The sequence below is a fragment of the Siphateles boraxobius genome, unplaced genomic scaffold (assembly GCF_051911475.1).
Source record: "Siphateles boraxobius isolate OS27281-9 unplaced genomic scaffold, OSU_SipBor_1 3, whole genome shotgun sequence".
In the NCBI taxonomy this organism is placed as follows: Eukaryota; Metazoa; Chordata; class Actinopteri; order Cypriniformes; family Leuciscidae; genus Siphateles; species Siphateles boraxobius.
This window is the reverse complement of record NW_027508919.1, coordinates 16,020,524-16,048,422: the sequence shown is the minus strand read 5'-3', so window position 1 is coordinate 16,048,422 and position 27,899 is coordinate 16,020,524. Positions and strand designations below refer to the sequence as shown.

Sequence of the window (27,899 nt, the reverse complement as noted above, 5' to 3'; positions counted from 1 at the left end):
CACTTTTCCTGTGTTTTGTGGAGGTGAGAGGGACCTGTCCATGGTCCTGAATGCAATGCAACTTCTATACATCAGAGATTTGGCCGAAATCTAGCGAGTCCGGTATTCTAGAACAGGGTATAGCGAGTTGGGTGAATGGGAATGACTTAAGGGCGCACAGATCCAATTTTCCAATTTTATGGGGCTCACAATAAATTCTAATTTTATTTTGAAAAAGTAAGAGGCCCAGAATGCCTACATACAGCCCTCTTTACATACACTGCAGTACTTCCATTGTGATATTCTCTATATTTAGCCTATATGGATGGTAAAATAAAATCTGTCTCATTTAGCACTTTTTGTATGACTATAAAATATTCATTCATTTATGATCGCCTGTTCTCATTGAGTGAGTCATCACATTTTAAAAGGAGAAATGGACCAGAATATCTATCAGCCAAGTCCATTTTCAACTGGATAAATTAAAATAACTAAGCTATTTCTTTCGTTCTTTCTTTCTTTCTTTCTTTCTTTCTTTCTTAAATTTGTTGGGCTAAAAATAAAAAAAAGTGGTTTATATGTCCAGAGTTTGTAAAAAAATAAAATAAATAAAATTCTGAAAATCTTGACAATAAAAATGCATGGGGTGTGTAGCTTGGCACGCTCTTATTATTATTTCTTTGAGAAGCAGTGAAGCAATATTATTTAAAAATCGTATTAATATTTGATAAACCTTTGTCAGCCAAATCAAAGTCAGTTGCTGCTTTCTTTATTCTGATTTCTGAAAACTTTATTCAAGGTGCAAGGACTGTATTTTTGTATTTTCACATGATGGTTACACCACCTTGTAGCACTCAATAGCCTATTTTTAGAGTCGTTAATTAAAATAGTGTTTATAAAATGGTTTAAAGGTTTTTAAAAAATATATGAAAGCAAAATTAACACAAAAAATAAGAACTTGGCATGTGTGTATTAAACTAGTAGGCTATATATAGCTAAAGTTACCGCTGAACCCTGTTTCGTTATCATTCGTCACCAGTTACCGTGTACGCAGCGTTCTGTATGTTAGTGAGGGTAATATCAACAAGGCGCGCGAATAGGAGCAGGAGGGGGGAGAGAGAGAGAGAGAGAGAGAGAGAGAGAGAGAGAGAGAGAGAGAGAGAGATCTGCATTATTCTTCCAGAAGCGGGACTGAGGCAGGAGTCCGCGATAGAAGAACCACCTGCAGACAGCAGCCGCTCTCATTCTCCAGCAACGCCTCAATATGTTACGGATTTGATTGAAAACGTGTAAACGTGAAATACTTCATCCATACTGTGGGTGAACACACACTGACGTGGAGATGCAACAGTTTAAGAATTTATCGATTTGTCTCATTTCCCTTTTATGTGGGTTGTCAACTGGAGGCTCTCCAAGTGTTCAAATTGGTACGTTTAATATGAGCGTCATTTTTGTTAAATCAGCGTTTTTAATTCGTGTGAACGGTATGATTATTTTCAGCATTTTTTGGTGTGTGTCGTGCAGGGGGCTTGTTTCCGAGGGGAGCTGATCAGGAATACAGCGCGTTTCGGATCGGAATGGTTCAGTTCGGAACGGCTGAATTTAGACTGACGCCTCACATCGACAATCTGGAAGTAGCAAACAGTTTCGCTGTAACTAATTGCTGTAAGTTATGTCTTCTTTTTTTATACAGATAAGTGTGATTGCATAGTTTTTACAGCTGTTCGTTTTTATACATTTCAGTGATGATGGATAGTTTGTTTGCATGCTGAAGTTTCAGTTTGGCTATTTGTGTATAGCAGGATGTGAAGTTGGTTTCCACAGTAACGGAGATGAGCACGAGCTCACATCATCAGCTTAACCATTCTATTGTCTTCGGTAAAGAAAACGCTATAAATAAATAGCCTAATATTTTTTGTTACTAGAACCAAACTTTTTTGACGTTATCACGAATATATTTTTACATATATAAAAATTACATTAAAAAAAAAAATATATATATATATATATATATATATATATATATATATATATATAGAATATTATTTATGTATGTTATGTTGTCGCATTTGACCCGGATTTGAACAATAATGCACATTTTGAACCGGATTACGACTTTTCACCTTTGGCCTTTTTTTATTTTTATTTTTTTTTATTGAACCACTCACACAATTTTCTCTTTAAGTTTGGGTACCACCAATGGCATTTTTCTAAACATCTGTAATGGTTGTTTTGCATGAGTAGGGAAGAATGGATTTGTTAAGACAGATGTTCAAATTTGGCCCATATTGACTGCTCCAATCACAATTCTGTTAAAAATTGCATGAGTTATTATGAAATGCAAAAGAGTTTATTTGATTATATATATATATATATATATATATATATATATATATATATATATATATATATATAGTGTCTTAGGATAATATATAAAGATTACTGTCGCAGAAAGCATAGATAGGCTATATCGTTAAATATCCAGACATTTGAAACTGCCATAATATTTTTTTGAAAAATAATTGTTTTGGTCTATCAGTATCACAAGGCTAGAAAATGTCATACGGTTAATTTGCATTCACATATTTTCTGTTTATGGGTAGCCTGTTGAACTACAAATGGTCAAAAGAAGACATTTTCAACGTATTAGAAACCTCTCTTACATTTACTGACCATCACTGCATTAGATTTAATCAGTAAAGAACTTTATGAGATGATCATGAATAAATGAAGCCTTTATTAAGTGGATCACTTATATTCAAGGATTTCATTAAGTATTCAGTGGGCTGTTGCTAAGCAATATTTCGAAAATGATTCTCGTTGAAGTCTCTTCAAGAGGTTCAGTTTAATTTTTTTCAATTATTTTTCTCAAAAAGTCTTCATATCTAAATAATTTGCAGAATTTTCTCATTACAACTTTATGAGTCTCTGATAAGGCTACTCATAGCTTTGCTGATTTTTATGTGTTCTATGGGTTGTTTTGCTGTTTTTACTTTTCTTATTTGTGTGTTCTGTAAAGCACTTTGGTCTGTCTAAGCGGCTGTTTAAATGTGCTATATAAATAAAGGAACTTGAACTTACAACCTTATGAGAACATTCTATTTGATGTTTTAGTTTCCTATTCTATACAGATGCAGTTTTAGAATTATTTATAGATATTGTTAATAATGATAGTGTAGCACTTCATTTTTTGTGCTTATTCTTGAAAAACTTACTTTAGCACTCAATTTCGTCCTCAAGATGAGTGTTATGTGTTAACATTTGGTCTGTCAGGCGTCGTTCCTTTTATTTCTCAAACATAAAACCCCCTAGATGGCACTATGCATTTACAGGCACTGCTTTATTGTTATCCATCTTCCCCATACAGTTTAGTGTGTCTTTTTAAAAGCAGCAGGGGAGAATGTGTCCATCAGTTGTATTTAATCTGAACATCACTAAATGTCATTTACACTTGCTTTACTTAAAATGAATCATTTGAAGAACACAAACGATGACATGATCCATAATGCAACACAGGTTTTTTGGTCTCTGGTATATGGAAGACTTCATGGGTCTTGTTGGTTTGGAAAACATTTACTCTCTAAACCTGACATTTGCTCTGTGTTGTTGGTTAGGTATGAGTCAGATACAGTCATTCTTGTTACTGAAGTATGACAAGTCGAGAACAAATAGTGTGAATGGCCCAGTGTTAAATGGCTGTTCTAATGAGAAAAACTACAATATATGCCACCTTGGTATGAGATGCAGCTAATAAGAATCAACCCACTTACTATATTACCCGAAAGGCATTGATGACACTCGTACTGTCATGTAAATATGGTTGTGTGTCACATCCCAACTTTAAGTGGATTCAAATTGACCACTCATATGTTCTCTGTAAGGGTTGGTGTAATATATTTTCTGTTGCTTTACAAGAAAAGGTGTCACAATTAATGGTAGGTTAAGAGTTAGCCGCAATGATCATGTTATGTTCTGATTTGACCATGATTGCTTGCTCACTTCACAGAACAAACTAAAAAATTCTAAACAGGAATGGACTAGACTGAATGATAAAACACCCCAGCTTTAAACATAAAAGCTTTATGTTTGCGCAGGGCCTCCCAATCTAATTTAGTGGATTTATGATTCATATTTAAATGCATATATTTGAGTCAAGTATAGATGTGCTGGTCAGCTTTCCTTAGAACTTCCATCCATCTGGAAGATATATCTGGAGCATGTTTGCTGACATCGCACAAAATATAACACAGATTAGTTGTAGATAAATACATTTAAAGAGTCTGCTGCTCCTTGACATTTCTTGAAGATTAATTATCAAATTAATGGGATGGAAACTGTATCAGCATCTCACTATATTGTACACAGTGCTGGGAAGTAATTTATTACATGTAAACTAGATTACATAATCAGATTACATGTTGAAAAATTAAGTACTTGTTATGTTTTAAAATACTGGTAATCAGATAACAGTTACTTTTTTACTGATCACATGTTATTCTCACAATGGCAGTAAATTATTTATAATACATTGATTCTACAGTACTTTGGAACTACCTTTTTAAATCATATATAAGCCTACTGCTTATATATGTTCAGAATATCTTCTGGGTTTGTGGAATTGAACACACAGACCAGCAACGAGCCATGTGCCTATCATTGAAAACTGAAACCCACACAGCATTTGGTCATTGGATTTACAGAAATCATTGCACTTTTAAGAAGCGTTTACTCAGCATTGCATTTGCAACACTGCATAATCAACTCCTGACAAAAACAACAAGTATTATTTTAATCATGACTCAGTGAGTCATTTAACTACAGATGTTTAACTACAGTCTTTGGGAGGCTTTTGTCTTTCAAACACATTCAAATTTACAAATTCACGTCATTTTATATTTACATGCAAAATAGAATTCCCAACTTTTTTTGTCAGCTGAAACTGCTTTGACCTATTATTTTTACTCCCTAAAATTTTTAGTTTATAAGTTAGGTAAATCATAAAATTATGACCGTAAGTAAAATAATAAATAATACAATTACGTTCACGGTACTCTGATGTCGGTTAATGGTCACATGACATGCAGGTAAACAAATTATATATTGCTTTGTAGTAAATATTTTATTTTGATTGTTTTCATTTTACAATTATTTATTTCAGTTTTACATTTAGTTTTTCAATAAACTCACGAACCCCTTGCAGTTCCATCATGAACCCCAGTCTGGAAAACTCAAATATTTAATGCACTTCATGTTGTTGATAACAAAGAATGGAACATATATTTTCTTTCTCTTTGTATCAGTATAATACTTATCCTATTCAAATCAACGTGATAATCAAGTTAGGTCAAAAGTATTCTAAAAGTAATCAAAATGTTGTCAGATTATATTACCTTAATTGTGTAATGTAATGGATTACGTTACTAATACAGTTTTTGTCATGTTATTTGGAATCAGTAACGGACTACAATTTGTAAATAATCTAGCCAGCACTGATTGTATGAATTGGTAAATGTGTGTTATGTATTCGACTTACACACAAATGTATCCTAATACAAATATATATTCTGATTGAGTAGCTTGGATATCAAAATATTTACTCCGACTAATCAATGTGAAATCAATTTTGTACGTACCATGACTCCTGTTTTCGGAGTACTTTCACAGGACATTCATTTGCATGTAAGCGGACACAATTCCACTTGGGAGCACTGATTGATATCCAGTGTGGTTTTGTCCCTGGTTTTGGAAGCACTTCCAGTGCTGGATCTCACTAAATGTTGTAACCATGAAACCCCCAGATACAATATCAATAGTCATAAATAGTGAGGACTCTATATCCTCTCCCACATCAGTCAATCTGGTTTGGGATTGTGAAGTCTATTAACTGTGGGAAATAAATTACGTGATCATGATCAATAGCTGCGTGTGTTTCAATCCTTGTCTCTTGACAGTACATACATAAGTAATTTGACTATCCTCCGTTAACTGGGTGATTCGATCCCTTTTCAATTAAAAAGACCTGCTGTTTTTTCCTACCTGACACAGCAGGGTTCTCAGGACTGCTCGCTCTGATCCGGCTGTCACACAGCATCCTGGGAAAGGCTTTAGTGCTGCACTGCTGAGGAAAAAAATGCACGGAACAGAAAAAAGCATTAGAAACTGTGAATGATTTGAAGTCAGGGTCCAAAATAACTTTATGCCACACCTGCCGATGCCGAAAGAATTGAGGACGTTTACTAGTCATAAATATTTCGTATTGCCCATGAAACTATATTTTGCATATTTTGTCTTACTAAACTATACTTTTTAGTCCTTGTGACAGACTCTGTCTTTTGGTAAAACTGCACTTGTCACATTATGACTCATCGCGCTTTTTTTCCTCATGTTTCCGTTTTGGTGGCTCAATGCATGAAATAATCCACATTTGTATTGTCACAAGAAGTTCTGGAGAAAAAACAAACAAACTTTAGGCTTAGCTAAACGTCATCTTTTCCACCAAGGTAAAAGCGACAGATATTTTTTTCTTTAGTAGATGGTTTGACTTGAATTGCTCAGATAATATACATAAACAAGGGTCAAATGATCATTATTATAGGCCTACTTCATTTTTAAAACCAGAAAATCCAAGAAAAAGATGAAAATTCCTTATGGCAATTGTGTTGGGAAGGTGTCTTGTCTTCGGTGAAGTGCAGTACTTTCATCCCCCACCCCGCACAGGGATGACCCCTGTCTATTAAAAGCCCTTTTTTCCCCTGGCTGCAGCCACATAACAGAAATGGGCTGCATATATTATCTGACAGTTCGATTTCCACTTTCTCCGGCCTTCTCATACCGAGGGAAACAGTAATTGTATGGCATTCAATAAGAGCTTTTAGGACTGAGCCATGTAAGACAGCCAAGCTTTGTCATATTTCTGCGTAAGTCAAGTACATCATCTCATCATGACAAATGAGTGAGAGTCAGTACTGGTCAAAATCTCAATTTTTTTAGTCTGTGCTCCATTCAGCCAGAGATGGTTCACACCTGTGATCCATGTATAAAATGTATAAAATGTTTTATAGCTTTGAACTAGAGCTGCACTATTCTGTATAAATTGAGAATCACTATTTCTTTCTTCCAATAGAAATTGCGATTCTCATGATTCTGGAGAATTTTTAATTTTTTATTTCAGTGATTTACAAAACCTGAACATTAGGCTTGTAAAATAAATAACATGCAATATCCAGGGTTCTTAATAAAATGTTATTATCTATTTTTAAAATGTATTGAATCAGTTTTATAAATTATCCAATGACTCACTGTAGGCAGTCACTTGTTTGTTCATGAATGAATCAGTGTTTTTGAACGACTCGATTTAATGAATGATTCAATAGGCTTTATGCCTATTGGTGGCTACAAAGAAATCGTTAATGTTAATATTGGTCATGGCTTGTCTTGAAAAACGAATACAATTTGACAGCTGCTGTAATAAAAGTCACACTTACAGGACTGTGAGTCAAATCTTCTGACTCTGCCAGAGTTTCATCTGAGGTCAAATTTGATCGCAACGGTCAGTTGGCTGTTGATGAACATGTCAAACTAATGATCAAAGACCTCCGATTTTAGCCTAGGATCAGATAAATATTTTTGGATTTACCAAATTGGCCCCAGACAGGCAAATCTTGGCCAAAATGTACAGTGTACACCTGGCTTAAATCATTGTCATTTAAGACTGTTTCAAATCAAGACCACAGTCTTTTTAACAATTAATTGTGCAGAGATGTATGTGCAATGATATAAAAAAGCATGGAAAAGCAATGGCACAATTTGGGATTGTTACCGGTGAAAAAGAATGCATTGAAGGCACATTCAATAACCTAATAAACAAACAAAGAAAAAAATATAATAGAAATAAAATTAATAAATAAAACGTACTTTCCAGACAAAAAATAATTTCTGAGATAATCCTAAAACTTGAAATGTGCCTGTTTTATGGACCTTCTTGGGTCCTTTTCACAGGAAATGAAGGGACTTCCCACTAGTATCCCTCTCAGCCTGTGCTCCAGACTGTGCCATTGTTTCCATAGTGATGAGCTTCCCCGTTAGAGGAAGACTTTTCTAACACCCTGTGGTTTATCTATCTGTTCCTAAGCTTGTACACTTGCCACTGAAAACTCCCTCAATGAATGTGTGTGTGTGTGTGTGTGTGTGTGTGTGTGTGTGTATGTGTGGGTGGGTGGAATATGATTTGTCCTGCCAGAGTGTGAAATCAACTTCAACACACACACAAACACACACACACACACACAGGAAAGATACACGCTCTATTCGACGGTCACCATGGAGATGCCGTGTTCCTTTTAAAGGGTTGCATTTACATAATGGAAATTGCATCTATCGCTGTCGCCCTGCTGTAATCCATATAAAGTGTTCATGGCTGAAATTAAGCATGACTAATCATGGTTTCTCTCAGTTAGTTGTTACAGTGTGCATGTTTGATCAGGAATTCTCAGAAGTGAATTCAGAACAGTGTCTGAAAGTCTGCAAGCTGTGCTGGTATTCATGCAGACTGCATTATAATAACTTCCGCCAAAGTGCTTTCGCTTTTCCAATCTACACAAACAATTACACTATTTATAAAAGCTCAAGGAATAATTGATGGCAGTATGACATAATTAATACAACTATTATAAAAGCACTATTATTTAAAAAAGAATTCCAAGATTGGATGTGCTGTATTAAATTGTTTATTCCACTAATTATTATTATTAATAAATTGAACTGTTTATTGAGCATGAGTGTCTTTTGTGCACAGCTCATTTATATTAGTACTTGAGTTCTTGTGTTAAGATGATTTCCCCACTGCTAGGTGTGTTCTAAAACAAAATGATCTTACTCAAATCATGTTTTATCTGTCTATTCCCTTAATCATTCTTTAAGTTTATTTTGCAGCCTTTGAAACGTTCAGCTTTCCCTCTCACACCATTGAACGTCTGGCGGTTGCTGTTTCTATGGCAACGGCACGTCAATAATGAGCAAACATCAAGTCTCATGTGTTTATTATACTGGACTCCGACTCGGAGCTACTTACAGAAGCTTATTAGATGCTGTTACACACCAGTGCACTGCACTCTCTTCAACCAGCCATTTGCAGAATGTCCACATACGCACCTGCTCTGCATTCAGCCTTAATTATTTGTGCCTCAAATAAAATATGTTTAAGTTAAAGTACTAAAAAAAAATAATAATAAATAAATAAATAAATGAAAGCTACAGAAAATAGAAATTAATTAAACAAAAATTCAACTAAAATGAAAACTGAAAATATAAAAATAAAAGCTAATTAAAAGTATTATTAAATTCTGTATATAAATAATAATAAAATAATGCTGGGTTACACATTTCAAATAAATAATTGAATACAAATTGAACCATTATCAAGCAGTACAACATTTGAATTGACTATTTGTTGTTATATTACTGGATAATTGATCCAAAAGAGTTCTTTTTCTCATAAAGAAGAGAAAATAATTTAAGAATAAAGAACATTGTCTTTCCGGCCATGTTAAATGGGGTACTATTTTATAACCTTTTAAAGTTAAATAAAAACAAAATGACTTCCACCAAAATTTGGTCCCAAGAAGTCTATTAAAGATGATGTGTGTAATTTTTGAACCACTTGTTTCACCAAATGGAAGTGGGGAAAAATGGAGATTGAAGACTTTTTAATGAGGTTTCATGAAAACTCCCCCTGTCTGCCATTGGCTGAATACAGAGTTAGCCCCGCCCCAAACTCACACCATTGGTTGAGATAGTGTTGCTGTGTCAGACTGGTATTCTATTTTCCCCTTAATTTTTTATTGAGATAGGTGAAAAAAAATAGCATAACAAAAATTACATCTCAAAAATTCCATTTAATTTCATAGAGAGCATTATATTTTGAACCAGAAAGTCACTCCATTTCCATATGCCTTGATTATTTGTCGAAATCTGCTTTATTTGAACCTTTGCCCTATGTGTTTAAAATTGGATAATTTAGGTCAGGTCTCAAAGGTTAGGCTTTTGTCTGGTTTACATCCCCCTGTCTTTTTAGCATGCTGCTATCCGGTCTCTGTAAACAAGAGGGTTGCTGGGGACTGAGGCTCTCTGTGTTTCCATGGAGCAGCTGCAGGAAGAGACTGTGAGAACCACATCCATACCACAATGCTCCTCTTAAAGGGTAAGTTCGGCGTTTTACAAGTAAAGCCCTGTTTTAAGATCGTTTCTGATGAAATCGAACGGTTAAGATTAAAATTTGGACAAATGCTGCTGTGCCGAGAATTTTAGGTTTTTGTTTTTACACCTGAGCAATGGTTTCAATGGTTTCACATATACAATGGTTTCATAGGTGCCTTGGAACAATCATTCATATAAACGTATTAAACTTTAGTTTACAAAGACGTGAAAGTCACTGAGTGGTCTGGGGTGTGCACTGATATACTCACGCAAAAATCGCTGCAAAAGATGCTTTCCAACAGGTGTTTTACCATTCGTTGTAAAACTGTGGACCTATTTTTCCAATGCCTCACAACCGGACATTCTTCCAAAAACTATGATAAAACCTGTTGGAAAGCTTCTTTTGCAGCGATTTTTGCGTGAGCATATCAGTGCACACCCCAGACCACTCAGTGACTTTCACGTCTTTGTAAACTAAAGTTTAATGCGTTTATATGAATTATTGTTCCAAGGCACCTATGAAACCATTGTATATGTGAAACCATTGAAACCATTGCTCAGGTGCTAACACAAAAACCTAAAATTTTCGGGACAGCAGCATGTGTCCAAATTTTAATCTTAACCGTTAGATTTCATCAGAAACGATCTTAAAACAGGGCTTTACTTGTAAAACGCCGAACTTACCCTTTAAACCAATGGCAGGAATGTGTCCGCTCAGACATGTCTGCTCAGATAAACTTGCTTTTATACACAGAGAAACATACAGACTTAAACACTCACAGGACCAGACCGTAACAGTCAGAGCCTATTAAACCTGACCAAAAAAAGCCATTTTAGCATTCACATCCTTAGCACATCATATATGAGAAGTGACAGAGTAATACTGTCAACCGTAAAAAGAGAACCGCAATTCTGTTTGCTGACAGCACAAACCCTATGAAACGGTTTGGCAAGCAGCGATAAGGTGCCATATGCAATATATTTCAATGTCAAACACATAAGAGGAGGAGGAACAGTATGAATTATCATGTTAAGAAATAAATGTTTAATTAGACTTTCTGTGCACGCTGTCAGTCAATATAAACAAATAAGACAATGAGTAAACAACAAATTAGAAATGATAATGAGGGCATAAGGGGGAGTTTATTACTCTTGTGTGGCACCTATGAAATGTATGTGTAAATAAGTTATTAGGGCATATGAGTGTAATATATTGCACAGTATTGTGCTAATTTTCACTCTAGTTAATATAATTATTACATCAAAGGTGACTGACGCATAACATGGAGGCTTTAATGGCCATTAATGGACTTAATACGTATACTAAAAATGCACTTAGTTAGCTTAAGTCCATCGAGCAACACGTTTTGCAGGGAACTTGATCGCAGGTCCCGGAAATGGAAGCCCTATAGAACAGAATGTGTCAGATACAAGAAAATAAGGCCAACTAATGAGGACAGCTAAATATACCACTCCAGGCATTCTGCTCTCTCTCTCTCTCTCTCTCTCTCTTTATCTCTCTCTCTCTCTCTCTCTCTCTCTCTCTCTCTCTCTCTCTCTCTCTCTCTCTCTCTCTCTCTCTCTCTCTCTCTCTCTCTCTCTCTCTCTCTCTCTCTTTATCTCTCTCTCTCTCTCTCTCTCTCTCTCTCTCTCTCTCTCTCTCTCTCTCTCTCTCTCCCTCTCTCTCTCTCTCTCTCTCTCTCTCTCTCTCTTTCTTTCTTTCTCTGAAGGTTACCTTGCTTTCATTACATGAGGACACATTTAATATCAGTTCTGTGATCATGCCCAGTGAGCCCATATAGAGCTTTATCTGGGGTTTGAACCATCCTAATATTCAAAAAAGACATACAAATTTTTGTGCCCAAGGCTAGAGAACAAAAATTTGAAAATTCCATCATTGTTTGCTGACCGTCATGTTGTTCTGACCCCAGTTGCTGTTGTTATTTTTTATGTGGAGAATGAAAGTAATTTTTTTTCCCCTTTTTTAATAATCATTACACAACTTGTCATACAGCATAGTGACCAGGGCTGTCATGCTCCAAAAATAAATAATTAAATACAAAAATGGCAAAGTAGTTAGCTTTTATGGTGCTATTTTAGCAGTGATGTGTATCCTTTTTGTACAAATACGGATAAATCATTTATAATAAATACGGCAATATTCCATAAAAAAATTGTTTTGTCAATTTTGATTTCATGGTGACTTTAAGAGAAGATGGGTAACACTTTAGTTTAGGGTCAAATTCTCACTATTCACTAGTTACCTATTAGCATGACTAGGATATTGGCTGTTTATGAGTCATTATAAAGCACATAATTAATGCCTATTCTGCATGACCATATTCCCTTAACCTCAACTATCTTACTAACTGTTAATAAGCAGTAATTAGGAGCCAAAAGTCGTAGTTAATAGTGAGAATTTGGACCCTAATTTAAAGTGTGACCAAAGACAGACATTTACTGTGAACAAAGTTTAAAGACAGAATGCATACAGATTATACATACTGTATATCCTTTAAGACGACCAGTCTTTATTGTGTTTCTTTGATTAAATGTAAAAATAATGATGACGAGAAATGAAATAAATAAGCAGAGCTTTGAAGCATTAGTCTATTAACAGCATGAAGTAATTTATCCACACACTTCACTCATTGGGATTGTTTCTGTATGCTAATGACTCTGTGCTATTGAAAAGCAGTCATTTGTGACAGTGTCATTAATGGCTTCTTGGGTCTCTTATTCCCTCTCTGTATATGGTGGCGGTCTTGGTCTTGATTAAAAGACTTTAATAAGACGTCATACATCTCCTATTCTTCCACACTTGACTGACTGGGCCATACAAACATTTAAATGAACTCAAGTCTCAAATATCTGTTCATTACACATTCTGAGGGTTATACTGTATATGGGATTCTCCAATTAGAGCCTCTTTGAAAAATTTAAATCCTTAATACTGTAAAAAAATAAAATAAGGCAACCTATCACATTCAACTTGTTAAGTTTACTCAACTAATTTTCTCCAATTAAAGTCAACTTTTGTTCCATCTAATGAGTAACTAGTCTTTTGAACTTAAATTCTTGTCAAGGTAACTAAAGATTGTTGAGCGATGGAGGGGCAACAATCGTTGTTCTTTCCTCTTCTTTCATTCTGATTGATTTTCAAAGCTAACTACATGATATGAACTTTATTTAACTCTTAAAACAAGAGGCAAACATTTGACCCTGTTAGGCTTATAAACTGCATACAAAGGTTGCAGTAAGATGCACATATACCTCAACACAACACAAATCTCAAACATGGTGATGATCATCAACAAATGCATATTCAGTAAAAATATGAACACGGAACCGACAGCTAAATAACTGTAAATGCAACAGCTGCATTATAAATTTCTAGCCAGTAAATGCATAGCAGTGATCATTTTTAATAATACGTAGCTACCACATATTATTTTCAAGCTGCAATGCATGCTGGAAACTGGCACAACATTGTTCAACGTAAAATTGTTTGTTCGGATAACTCAATTTGGGAAATTGGGACGACATTAGGACAAATACTTGAGAATCTAAATAAGGTCAACTAAACTTTTGTTAGCAACATGTTAAGAGCATTCTTGTTTAGTTCCCTCAAGATACTTAACATGTTAACAATAACATTTTGCAAGTTGGATTTTTACAGTGATTCTTTGTTAAAAAAATATAAACATACTGTAAATAGCAAAAGTTCTTAGGAAAAAGCGCAAGGTAGGACATTGCTGATTTTAATGTTGTTTTATACATTTATTATAGAGGGAAAGTTTGAGTAGAGGACTGATACCAATAAATACTAATTAGGAAAGAGTAATTAAAGAGACATAATAAAGAAGTTTAAGGCTATTACAATCTGTCCTTTACAACTACAATAATTTCATGTTCCCCTTTAAATTCATACCAGAAAAGTTCCCCTAAAGGAAGAATCACAGTATTGAGGTTGACTGCAAGCAATAATTGGCAGAATTGTAAAAAAAACTCATCCTTTTATTTTATTCAGTAGCCTGAGGAAAGGAAATTCAAAAGTGTATCTTTATCGGCACTTGACATCCTTTTTTACCCATTTTGTTGTAATACGGCTGGTATTTTGAAAAAATGCATTCATGGGGTTGATTCATGCTGATTCAACAACCAACCATATACCAGATGACCTGACCTGACCCTTCTGATAACCCGGCCTCTTCTTGACCCTTTGATTGCTATAGATCAATGGAAATGTTGAAACTGGTTATAGATAAGAAAGTTTTAATGTTCATAAATGGTTTAACTAATAGTGCTGAGTAACATACTCATTAAGGACAGGTCTAAGAGCAGCTGCTCACTTTTGGTTAATGATCTGTCGCACGCCATGCAGCTTTCATTATATAAAATGTATACATGGAGATGACAGGCATAAAGGTGTCTTGGGAAATAGCGACATTGCGAGTTGGGGATGGTAACGGAAAGTGGAGTGGGGGAAGGGACCAAGCAGGGAAACATTTCAGAGGCTCAGAGCCAGATGGTCATTGATATATAGAGGTGGCCCAGTTACAGTATGTTGTACCATCTCATGAACATGAGGACACACTGTACTTTAGTTGTACTTTTTTTTTATCTTGGTGTATTATATGAGGTGAATTATACTCATGCATGGCTCAGTGACAGCAGGACTCTTTGTTCCAGCAACCAGACTTTATTACTAATATCATTGCTCTTGCTCGTATACTCCTGAGGCTGACCAGACAGAAGTACCAAGATGGCAGTGGTTAAGAAAATTGTTAATACCACTGTCTATATTTTGTCATGGCTTTTTAATATACTAATTTAAGTATATGATCAATCATAAAGTTATCATTTGGTCAGCAATTCTTCATAACTCAAAGGTTAATTACACTGATTGCAATGCATATTTCATCAATGAATTTGATTATGCCATCCCTCAGTAATAATCTTCACGTTTTGCTTCTGCCGACTTCACATCATATTGGAACAATAAAGTTTACAGTGCTCAGATTCTCAAATTCATTTCATTAGCCCTTTAGACAACTTTAAAAATGAGTGGATCCGAATGAGATAATATTTTTATCTGTGCTGGGGGCTCTTTCAGGTTTTGTTTGCAATAAAATCAGGGGTTTTCATCTTTTTTAGGCCATTCACCTCTTTGGTATATATAGAGACAGAGAAAAGATGTAATTAAAATAATGCAGTAACATATAAAAAAAATAATAATAATTATTGATGTATAGAGTCATATACCTGAAGATTACATTGCAATGTTTATGTTATTTTACCACGTAATATTATATATATTTTTTTTTTCTCTTTCGATCAAACAATGAGTCACATTGTTGTAGATAAAAGATTAATACAAACACTTCTCCTATATAAATATGTTTTTTTTTCAAATCATATTTTACATAATTCTTAAAAACACTTAATTCAATACTCTTATAATGGCACTTACCACTGTGGATTTTTTCCAGAAAACTTGTGGAAAGGGGGAAGGATTTTTACAAATGAGATTTTAGAGTTTGTATAAGACTCTTACTTTTCTGTCAGATTCTAATTGATTCTCTTTATTTCCAGTCTGTTCTCAGTTCTCAAGGGGAGTTTATGCTATTTTTGGATTTTATGACAAGAAGTCAGTGAACACAATAACGTCGTTCTGCGGGACACTTCACGTCTCCTTCATCACACCAAGCTTTCCCCTGGATGGAAATCAGCAGTTTATCATTCAGATGCGACCAGACATCAAAGGTCCTCTCTTGAGTCTCATTGAGTACTACAAATGGGACAAGTTTGCCTACCTGTACGACAGTGACCGAGGTAAAGCACTGCACTGCATTATTCAATACCATATAAACATGAGATGCTTGGGTTGAAGATAAATAGTGATTTTTTAAATAGATATCAGTGTTTTGTTGCGTATGTGTTTTTAGGGATGTCATTATGGATTATGGCTATTGTTTTCTGAATAGTCACACATATTTTAAGTATATTAAGGGAGCATAGCCTGTCAAAAGGCATATCTACAAGAAAACACAGACTTGTTTTGCACCTTGAGCATGAGTGGCAGGATCCTGTGGGCTACAGAATTATTAAAGGTTCATTTTGTGTTTGTTGGACCCACTGGCCTTTGTTTCTCAGCTTTCTATTTGCCTCAAGCATATCTGTCTCTCTCCCTCTCCATTTTTTCAGTCTCCCTCTCTGTCTCACTCATTTTCCTGTGTCACCCTCCCATTTCTTTGATGGTTGCGGAGGTTGAGAGCTTTGTGGCACAAATGAGAATGGTTGATGTGTCTCTCTAAGGACCGCGGTGTCATAAATATCTGTAATGGGGACGTTTTATTAACTGTGAGGTTGCTACTTTCAACTTGTGACGACAATCAGTATGCACACAATGTGCCATTTATAATTTATTCATATTAATTATGTATACATAACACAATGCCCACCCTGCAAAAAAAATCGTCTTTGTGTGTGTTTTTGCATGTGTGCATTTGCGACTGTTTGCTTTTGTTGCGGGCTGAATCTGGCTGCATTATTTATTTCAGACCTGTGTGGTTGTGTGTGTGGTATGTAAACGTGTGTCAAGGTGCATATTTCATCACCTGCCATACTAATTAGGTCAATCGACGCTGCATTCCCATGGCAACCACTGTGCTGTGTGTGTTATTAATGTGTCAACGTTACAGTGTGAGAGCAGCAGCACAGCGCCTGTGGTCATGATGCATTCCACTGGTGAGATCGTTTTGACATAAATACAAACTTAACACAACCAGTATTTCACTCCTCCATTTGTGCAAATATTACTGACGATTTAGGGTACATATTAAGATGGTGGCTATGAAAAATAAAGGCTAAGAAAGGGCCATAATAACAAATAAAAGCTATGTGAAATATGTGTGTTTCTGTATCATTGTTATTTGTATTTTTAAAGAAAAAATTTGAATTTGGTTTCACATAATAATCTGGTAATATTAAATAACTTCCCTTCAAAAGTTTAAAGATTTTTTTTAGAAGTCTATTCTGCTCACCAAGGCTGCATTTACTTGATCAAAAATATAGTAAAAAAATGTAATGTTGTGAAGTATTATTAGAATTTATAATAACTATTTTCTATTTTAATATATTGTAAAATGTAATTTATTCCTGTGATGACAATTACATTTAAAGTCACATTACTTTAGTCTTTCTCCAGTGTCACATGATCCTTCTGAAATTAATCTAATATACTGATTTGAGCTCATGAAACATTTCTTATTATTATCGTGCTGCTTGATATTTTTTCAGACATTTTGTTTTAGGATTCTTTAATGAATATTAAGTTAAAAAGAACGGTATTTATTTTAAATTGAAATCTTTTGTAACATTATTAATACCTTTACTGTCACCTGTAATCACTTTTGTCTTTAAAAAAAAACCGCACTGATATATACACACTGTAAAAAATCCACACTTGTTGTTGCATTAAATACATTGTGAATGTTTAAATGAAGAAATGGCTGATGGATTAATAAAGAGTTTATTCAAGCCCGAAATTGAGCACTTTAGCAGGAAACAAATTCATAATTTATAACCCCGGAAAGCCTTTTATTTTTAAACCACAGAGCGTTGAAGTGAAATTAACTGGTGGCCAGGATGGTAGTGGTTGTGCTTATATAAATTGTGTAAAGATTCCAGCTTAGTGTTTCGTTCATTGGCGTGTATGTGAAGACATGGTGGATTCTTACAGCATGCTGGTTGCTTTCTGCGGGACAATTGATCTCTTTAGATACTTTTTCATCACCCACCTGACAGAGATCATCATCCCTTTTGTACTCAGTGTTGATGAGCACAGAAGTGACTGCAGCTGAGTGTCATTTCGTCACCCTGCCTGCTGCCCATGTGGATCTGGCGTGGTGCTGTCCGTGGTCCTGGAGTGCATGAGACAAGGGACCCAGAGCGACACTGACACGCACTCTCACACACACACACACACACACACACACACACACACACACACACACACACACACACACACACACACACACACACACACACACACACACACACACACACACACACACACACAGTGCTTGTTATTGTTGTCTTAAGGGACAGGTGCATGACAAACAACAACAGAGAAATATGCTTACGACTGGAAACATACTAGAGCACCAGAATCCCTGTCTCAGCAGGTCAATAAAGTCAACTAAAGTTTGGATTGTGCTTGTCTTATTTGTTTGAGCTTGAAGGATATTAAAGACAGTCACTGATCCTTGTCTCATTGGACTTTATCTTCTTTTAGTGGTTTGCATTATGTTAAAGTGTCTTATATAATCAATAAATGATTGGCTGTCCACAAAGACTAATTCTCCCTCACTGTGAGACTCATCCATAACCTCTACATAATTGGGATGGCTAATTAAATCAGCCAAGCACCTCTTACAATCTACAAAGATCCAGCTGTTTAGTGCTTATAGAGAGACAATGAGATTATGTAATACAGTTGACAGCACAGTTCAATGAGGTAGACCCCATACAGGAAACAAATAGACCGATATTGGACTATTGTTCACTAAGGTTTCACTCATGTTTATGTAACAAGAAAAAAATAATACAAATACACTACTGTTTAAAAGTTTGGGGTCAATAAGATTTTTTTAAATTAATACTTTTAATCAGCTAGTATGCATTAAACTGATGAAAGGTGACAGTAAAGACATTTATTATACTGTTACAACATATTTCTATTTCAAATAAATGCTGTGCTTTTGAACTTTCTATTCATCAAAGAGTCCTGAATTTTTGTTATCACGGTTTACACAAAAGTTTACACAACTGTTTTCAACATTGATAATAATAGTATATCTTTCTTGGAGGCTTCTGGAGGATCGCGTGGCAGTGAAGACTGGAGTAATGATGCTGAATCATTCCATAATCAAAGGAATATATTACAGTTTAAAATGTGTTAAATTAGAAAACAGTTTTTCTGTAAATATACAGAATAATTAATTCTTTTGTTTTGCTTTTTTATTTTGCTCATGTAAGTGTAACTTTTTTTGCTCATCTATGGTTGAGAAAATACGTAGCAAATGAAGTAAATACATTACTAATATAAAATAAATATCAAATGCATCAGCTTAACATTGTCTTGACATTGGAGTCACAGAGGTACTTTTGAGTCTGTTATTTGCCTGTATTTAAATGGCTAAATATCCCTGTTTCTGTGTCACAAATCAAGCATTCCTAGATTCAGAAGTGATTTTGGAGTGTGCTGGAACAATAATGAACAGAAGTGCTATCATCTCATTTGCTCCTTAGTCTTTTAGTGACCCACATCAGGATTTCCTAGATTCAGAAGTGATTTTGGAGAGTGCCGGGGTAACAATGCATTTCAATACTATCATCTCATTTGTTAGCGCTAATGGCCCTTTCTAACGAGTTTTTAATCACTTATCTCCAAGAATAGCTGTAAGCTTTGATCCTCATGTCCCCAAGACACACATTTTACAAAGGTTAAACATTGGAGCCCACTGTGCCTTGCACTCCCTGAGATTTTACCCTGGTCAAACTACTTCTGTCAGGTTGAGTGAAGGGAGCGAGGACTCAATTGCAGCAGGGGCTTTATTTTAATAATAAAAATAAAACAAAAACTACCCTGAGGGGGAAAACAAGACTGACTTTGACTTTGACTTTGACTTTGACTTTGACTTTGACAGCAGGGAAACACGGTGTAGATGAGACGACGAACCAGCACAGGACTGAACACACAAGGAGAATAAATAGGGAAGCAAACAAAAGAGGGTAATGAGGGAGGACAGGTGGGGCAAATTAATCAATAATCAGGTAACAAGATGGGTGGGGCTAGACAATGACAGAAGAGTACATTGCACAATGAAACATACATGATGAGCCGTGTGCTTACACCAAACATGACTAAGGCCCTGTTTACACGAGAACGATTCTGGGTGAAAACTTAAAAATATTTTATCGGATGTGCCTTTCGTTTACACGGCGACGGCGTTTTGGAGGCTTAAAAACGCAAAAAAGTGAAACCTGCCTCCAGAGTGGAAATCTTAAAAACGATCCACATCCCATCTGTTCCCATCTAAACAGTAAAAACGCAAATCTGCTCACTGCGGCTCTCGTCGCGTACGTGTTTACGTCACAGGCATTCGCCATTACAGGAAAATAACCCCAATATGTCGGATTATTTCCATACGTCGGACCTTCAAGTTGCCATAGCAGCTCTGATAAACGTACAGAGAGTCTTTTCAGCAGTTGTACTAAATATTCTCAGATATTGGTGTTGTTGTGTCGCAGTGCTTCACATTGCCATCTAGCCGCGTGGAGTGCATACTAAATCGAATTTCACACACTTTTGCGTCATCATATGCACGCGGATTTCCCCCCGATAACGCTCATCTAAACGCAGAATAAAAATTGATAACGCAACGCCACTTTTGCGTTTTCTCTTCAGATCGTTTCCGTGTAAACATAGCCTAAAACACAAGCTCATGGCCAGTATTGCAAATCACAAGCCATGTGCTAACACAAAACGAGACATGAACACGCAGCCAATGAGAACACTCACACAAAACATGACAACATAAAAGCACACAGCTAGTGTTAAACACAAGTTGTGTGCTACACAGTACAAGACAAAACAGGAATGTCAGGGCTCTGTCACAAAGCCAAGAAATAGACTAGACAGAACCCTGACAACTTCACATACATTGTATTTAAAAAAAAATCAAATACACATATCTAGCATGCAAACACTCACCTTACATTGACATGTACTTGTTTATAAACAAGTGCTGTAGCTATTATGCACGCTTAATTGATTGTTTTATTTGTTTACCTCCCCTGTGACTGACAGAAATCAAAATGCCATTTTTAGAGTCGTATTATCTGTATCAAATCCTCCATGGAGTATTATTAATAATGTAAATGGCAACTCTGTTAAGCATGGAAAGATATGGAAAAAAGTGACTGAATAAAAACAAAGACAATTATTATTATATCAAGTATAACCCCTGAGTTGCTGCTTGCCATGAATATTGCAAAAACAGTCCTGTCCCGATCACACTGTGCTTTCTGTTAGCCCTCGGGCGATACATCCCAAACAGTCTAGCAAATGCATTGCATAGGTCTTAACCACTTATTGTAAGTTATTTATAAAGCAATTTATAAGGGGTCTAATCGACCTTTGGAAGCCTTTTTTAACCTAATTTGTTCCTCTTCTTCATGATCAGGACTTACCACACTCCAAGTTGTGCTGGACACAGCAGCAGAGAAGAAATGGCAGGTGACCGCCATCAACGTGGGCAACATGAAGGACGAGAAAAAGGATGAAGCATATCGCTCACTCTTTCAGGACCTAGAAAACAAGAAGGAGCGGAGGGTCATCCTTGACTGTGAGCAGGACAAAGTTAAAGATATCATGGAGCAGGTATAGACATCAACACAATTACAATGCTACAAAATATTAGTATTTAAAATAAATGCTGTTATTTTGAACATTTTTATCAAAGAATCCTGAAAAAAAGTATCATGGTTTCAACAAAAATATTTAGCAGCACAACATTGATAATAATAAGAAATGTTTCTTGGGCATCAAATCAGCATATTAGAATGATTTCTGAAGGATCATGTGACACTGAAGACTGGAGTAATGATGCTGAATATTCAGCTTTTCCATCACAGGAATAAAACACATTTTAAAGTATATTGAAATAGAAAACAGTTTTGTAATAATATTTCACAATATTACTGTTTTTACTGTATGATAAAATAAATGCAGCCTTGGTGAGTGGAAGAAAACAAAAACATTAAAAAATCTTACCAACCTCAAACTTTTAAATGGTAGAACATTTAAAGAAAAAGAAAGTGACAATCCAAAAGAAATGTTTGTGTTTATATAAATCACAAGTTTAAATAAAAACTATAAAAACTATATATATATATATATATATATATATATATATATATATATATATATATATATATATATATATATATATATAATTAAAGCAACCAAAGACTAAGAGCACCATAGCTATGAATCATTAATTGGGCTGCACAAACAAACGTCATTAGCGGGCAGAAAAGTCCTCATGAGAAAGGTTTTTCATTCAGACTCACTGCACCCTTAGGGAAGAGCTATTGATTTGTATTTAAGGCCTGCAGAAGTGTGTTTAACCAACCGCCAGAATCAATGCAACTGATCTTGGCTCTATAATATAGCTTTATCTACACACACACTTGCACATATACATCACAAGTGTCTTGCCCTTATCACACACAAACTGCTGAAGCTGCTTTTATTTCAGTCCGTCTGTTTGACGGCAGTGTGGAGCATTCGCATTTTCTTGTCATGTCTTAAATATATTATAATGGCTTAGATGTTAAGTGCAGTTTTATTTTGTTTATTTTTATTTAATTAATTTGATGAGTTTCATTATTCTCTTCGCAGGTGATAACTATTGGCAGGCATGTGAAGGGATATCACTACATCATAGCAAATCTGGTAAATGATCTGAAATGGAACACTACCAAAGAAAAACATATGACGTTGAGAAAATAAATAAATAAATAAAGTGTTGAGAAAAACCATGCCATGTTTTCAGGGTTTTGTGGATGGAGATCTTTCAAAAATCCAGTATGGTGGATCCAATGTATCAGGCTTTCAGATTGTGGATTTCGATGACCCCCTGGTGTCCAAATTTGACCAGCGCTGGGAAGCTCTGGAGGAAAAAGAATATCCTGGAGCAGACAGCAAAATACGGGTGAGATCTCGATTTGTGTCCGTCCATTCTTTTTTTTTGTTATGTTTCAGACAGCTTTACTAAATTTGATTAAAAAAGATGTTCAGCTAATTGCTACATGAACATAAAATGTCTTCATTTAAATGCCTGTATAGTTCAGGCCATTTGCAGGACAAGCTTGTTAGTCATTTTGTACTCAAGATAAAATGTGGTCTCATCTGTCTTCTCACCAAGACAAAGTAGGTGTTTAATTTCCTGGGACTGAAATCAAGTGTTTCATTCTTACTGTACATTACTAACGAATCCTGAATATGAATTGAACCTACATTAAGGTAACAAACAGAATACAGAATTTGAATGGAGTTCAAATGTAATGAAATTCAAATATACCTGCTGTTATTCTTTCAGAGACGGCTTCACCAAATAAATGTTAAAATAAAAGTATATGGCTTTGCCATGTGTTATTCATTTCAAATATAATTCTGGACCACAAATTACATTTTTAATTGCTATACCACCTTCAGATTTATTTTCCTGATAATTAACTAATTGGTATCGCTCTCTCTGTATCCAGTACACTTCAGCACTGACGTATGACGCAGTGCAGGTGATGACTGAGGCCTTCCGCTATCTGCACAAACAGCGGATTGACATCTCCCGTAGAGCTAACAACGGAGACTGCCTGGCTAATCCAGCTGTACCATGGGCACAGGGGGTTGAGATAGAGCGTGCCCTAAAACAGGTGACAAGTCGCCGTGCCACCCTGCTATACGATGAGCACAAAGAAATTTATAGAAATATTTTAATTACAATTTAATATTAGTTAAATATTATTATTAATAATAATCATATCTCATTATTATATACATATAGTTATATACATATATATCATTATGTTATAAATAATTCTAATTGATTAATTGTTCTGAACACTATATAAATTGCTTCTATTTCACATTTAATTTATTCTCCAATTAATATTTGATAAAAAAAAATGTTGAACAGAAAAATTATGAATTTCAGAGCTTCTTAATATTGGGTCTTTAATCTGTTTGTAAAATAAACGTAGAACTTTTTTTATTTATTTCCAGGATTAAATATTATTTTTAAGCCCACTTTAGATATTTCATCTTTCTAAGAAAAAAATGAAAGGAAACAATTCCTCACTGTCATATCTTTTTAATGCAGGTGAGAGTTGATGGTCTCACTGGTAACATTCAGTTTGACCAGTATGGAAAGAGGGTGAATTACACAGTCAATGTTATGGAACTGAAAAGTAATGGGCCAGTTAAGGTAAGACTCTGTTCTAAGAAAAGTATATGGACAGAAAATCATGCTTTATCATTTCAAATCATAAGTTACCACATAAGTTACTCACTCTTTCTTTCTCTCTCTTTCAGATTGGCTATTGGAATGAAGTTGACAAAATGGTCGTGACAAAGTCTGATCTCTTCCCAAATGATACAATGGGGCTGGAAAACAAGACTGTGATTGTGACCACCATTCTAGTAGGTTTCACTTGTGGTTTTCCATGCTAATATGCTGTTCTGTTGAAATATGTGCACTGTAGTAAAAATGTGCTCAGCTCTGACAAGGTGTTCCTTGCTGTCGCTTTCAGGAAGCGCCGTATGTAATGCTAAAGAAGAATGCTGACCTTTTTATGGATAATGAAAGATATGAGGGGTACTGTGTGGACTTGGCAGCTGAAATAGCAAAGCACTGTGGATTTAAATATCAGCTGAAAATAGTGGAAGATGGCAAATATGGAGCTAGAGATGCAGAGACGAAGATCTGGAATGGAATGGTTGGAGAATTGGTTTATGGGGTAAGAACTGTTTATTTATTAAACTTTCAAAGTTGGGCATAATTGACAAGTAGTTGCTGCAGGTCTGAAAAGTAGTCTTAACCATGAGCGTAAATATTTTTCTTTGATCAAACATTTTTCAGTTCAAACAATATTATTATATATATTGAATTAAATTAAAACTCTTTCATTTTAGAAAGCGGACATAGCAGTGGCTCCATTGACTATCACTTTAGTCAGAGAAGAAGTCATCGACTTCTCAAAGCCATTCATGAGTTTGGGCATCTCCATCATGATCAAGAAGCCGCAGAAGTCCAAGCCTGGTGTGTTCTCTTTCCTGGACCCTCTGGCCTATGAGATCTGGATGTGTATCGTGTTTGCCTACATCGGCGTGAGCGTGGTGCTTTTCCTGGTCAGTCGTTTCAGTCCATATGAGTGGCACACAGAGGAATATGAGGACGGCCAGATCCAGACCAACGAGTCAACCAATGAGTTTGGGATTTTCAACAGCCTTTGGTTCTCTCTTGGAGCTTTTATGAGACAAGGCTGTGATATTTCACCAAGGTTTGTTTTTGACTTACAAGTTCTTTATTTTTCTACATGCCATTTTTTCAAGAAATGCTCCTTTTATAAAGGCAAATGCACTTTTGTATGAAAAGCAATGGCTTGCTTAGTCATTATTGAAGTTATGTCAAGTTATGTCTTAGTCAAGTTATGTTATGGTCTAAAGATATTATTGATTTAAGATGAATTATTAGGTACATCCAGTGTTGGGGAAATTTACTTTTTAAAAGTAATGCATTACATTACTTTTGCGTTACTTTTTCTTACCATGCTATGGCTTGATCTCTTTCAGGCCTTGCAGGTGTTTTTTTTTTTTTAGTTCTTGTACTATTGTTTAACGCAGTAATGCAATCAACAACAGCCTATATAACCTACACCTTCATTTTCTTTTAAACAATTATATATTGAATAATAATATTAATATTATAATATTATATTCTGAGAACTTCCTGATGCATGCCATATAAAAGATCTATAAACATTGCATATTATTGAAAGTAATGTGTTTGTTGCTTTTGTACATGTGGGTAGACTGTGGACTGCATAAAGTAAATTCACTGTCCATTATGATAATAAAGAATGTAATAGATAATTATTTATGAAATAGATAATTGTCATTATGAAATAAGTTATATTAGACAAAAGACATCTCTTAAACATTTAAAATGTTTAATAACATATTAGAGAACAATAGGATGATACCAGAGAACAAACAACATCCCCAATTAAATGTATAAGTTGATTCTAATAGATCAAAACTCTTGAGTTCCCCTTTGAGGGAACTCGCACTGCGTCGTCGTCGTGACGACACTATGGGGGAACGCCCTTAGCATAACGCATCTGAAGTATTAATGAAATCTGTCCAAATTCTGATTAGTGCTGCGTCATGATGTAGTAGATGACGGCACAACCGGAAGATACAAAGATACACACACACACATTAGCTTTTTGCTCTTCACCAAGCGCTCTGTGTTCAACTTCCTTTCCTATTTGGTGTTGTTTGTCCCATAAGAATTGTCCTAAATAAGCTGCATTGCAATATAGAATCTATAGTGGCTCGGATCTCGCGTTTGCAGAGGCAGCGCGTTGATTTCGGGTCTACACTGCAATAAAGATTATGTGACTAGGATCTCGCGTTGTCGAGGCAGCACGTAGATTAGAGGTCTGCATTGCAATACAGAATCTATAGTGGCTCGGATCTCGCGTTTGCCGAGGCAGCGTGTTGATTACGGGTCTACTCTGCAATAAGATTCTGTGACTTGATCTCGCGTTGTCGAGGCAACGCGTAGATTAAAGTTCGTACATTGCAATACAGAATCTAGTGGATCAGATCTCGCGCTTGCCGAGGCAGCGGGTAGATTACGGGTCTGCTTTGCAATAAAGATTCTGTGTGTGTGCGAGGCACGAACAGTCAGCTCCTGAGGGTGCTGGCTGTGTTCATTGAGAAACATCTCGACGCGCACAGCCGTGCGTTTTCGGGTGTTTCAGCCTCGCGCTCGTTGATTTTCTTCTCGAGAGATGAAACGGAAATATATTGTGAACTACTTGAATCTCGCGTTTGCCGAGGCAGCGCGTAGAGTACGGGTCTGCAATGAAGGGGACACACGCGATCTGTGAAATAATACTGTTTGGGTGCGAGGCATTCACAGTCAGCTCCTGAGGGTGCTGGCATGCTGTTCATCGAGAAATATCTCGACGCGTATATCCGTGCGCTGTCGGATATTTCAGCCTCGCACCTGTTGACTTTCTACTTGAGGGATGAAAGCCGAATATATTTTAACGACTCGAATCTCCCGTCTGCCGATGCAGCGTGTAGATTAGAGACCGTATAACACAAAACAGTATTGTCTGGTATTATGGCTGCATTTAATTTTAAGAAATTAAAATGATGGAATATTATCTGAATATTATAATGAATATTATATTAAGTTAGATATTTTAATTCAGCCTACCATTCAGACCGTGTTTCACTTAATACAGTGTTTATGACTGCATTTAATTCTGAGGAATTAAAATGATGAGCAGCGAACGCACGCTGCTCTGTCTGCCGCCCCAACGGCTTGCGGCCAGGCAGTGCTCGTGTTTGCCCATCGGGAACGGTTTTCGATTATTCCCTGCCGGTCCTTCCGCTTCAGGGTGTCGAGAGTGAAACCGAAAGAGCCTCCCCTCAGGGAAGCCCTCAGGAAGTCGATGTCTGTATCCCGCCGTTAAGTGCGCTTCGGACACATCGGTTTCCAGCGAACGCACGCTGCTCTGTCTGCCCCACAGGCTTGCGGCCAGGCAGCAATCGCGTCCACCCATCGAGAATCGTTTTCGGTCAAACCCTGCCGGAGATCCGCTTCAGGGGGTCGAGAACGAATCCCGATTGATACACGAGGCCAGGCTCGAGCAGCCGGACCGCTGAGAGCTGTCCCCCCCGGGGCGGAGCGATCGAGGTCGCTTCCCCCCCGGAGCTCTTGTGAAATCAGTGCTGTGTTCCCGCCGGCCAGTATGCTTCGGGCCACGCTAATTTACCGCTCTAGTAAGACCTGCGGCTGGGCAGCGAACGCGTCCGACCCCCCAAAATCGTTGTCGACCGCTCCCTGCTGGCCAGC

At 36.2% G+C, this 27,899-nt stretch overlaps 1 protein-coding gene across 5 annotated transcripts in view; it reads left to right on the top strand.

The window, feature by feature from the left end:
* Positions 1 to 1,039: 1,039 nt before the first annotated feature.
* The window catches only part of gria2b (glutamate receptor, ionotropic, AMPA 2b), a 39,490-nt gene continuing 12,630 nt past the window's right edge, over positions 1,040 to 27,899 (top strand). For 2 of the 5 annotated variants that reach the window (XM_077247963.1, XM_077247964.1), the window contains exons 1-11: positions 1,153 to 1,406; positions 1,504 to 1,644; positions 15,769 to 16,008; positions 21,426 to 21,622; positions 22,646 to 22,699; positions 22,800 to 22,958; positions 23,512 to 23,679; positions 24,126 to 24,230; positions 24,338 to 24,445; positions 24,556 to 24,762; positions 24,938 to 25,305. In XM_077247963.1, coding sequence (XP_077104078.1) covers positions 1,322 to 1,406; positions 1,504 to 1,644; positions 15,769 to 16,008; positions 21,426 to 21,622; positions 22,646 to 22,699; positions 22,800 to 22,958; positions 23,512 to 23,679; positions 24,126 to 24,230; positions 24,338 to 24,445; positions 24,556 to 24,762; positions 24,938 to 25,305 — 1,832 coding nt within the window. In that variant the 5' untranslated portion in view covers positions 1,153 to 1,321. Of the gene's footprint in view, positions 1,407 to 1,503; positions 1,645 to 15,768; positions 16,009 to 21,425; positions 21,623 to 22,645; positions 22,700 to 22,799; positions 22,959 to 23,511; positions 23,680 to 24,125; positions 24,231 to 24,337; positions 24,446 to 24,555; positions 24,763 to 24,937; positions 25,306 to 27,899 lie in introns of all 5 variants that reach the window. The other 3 variants (XM_077247965.1, XM_077247962.1, XM_077247966.1) reach the window with 3 other exon arrangements.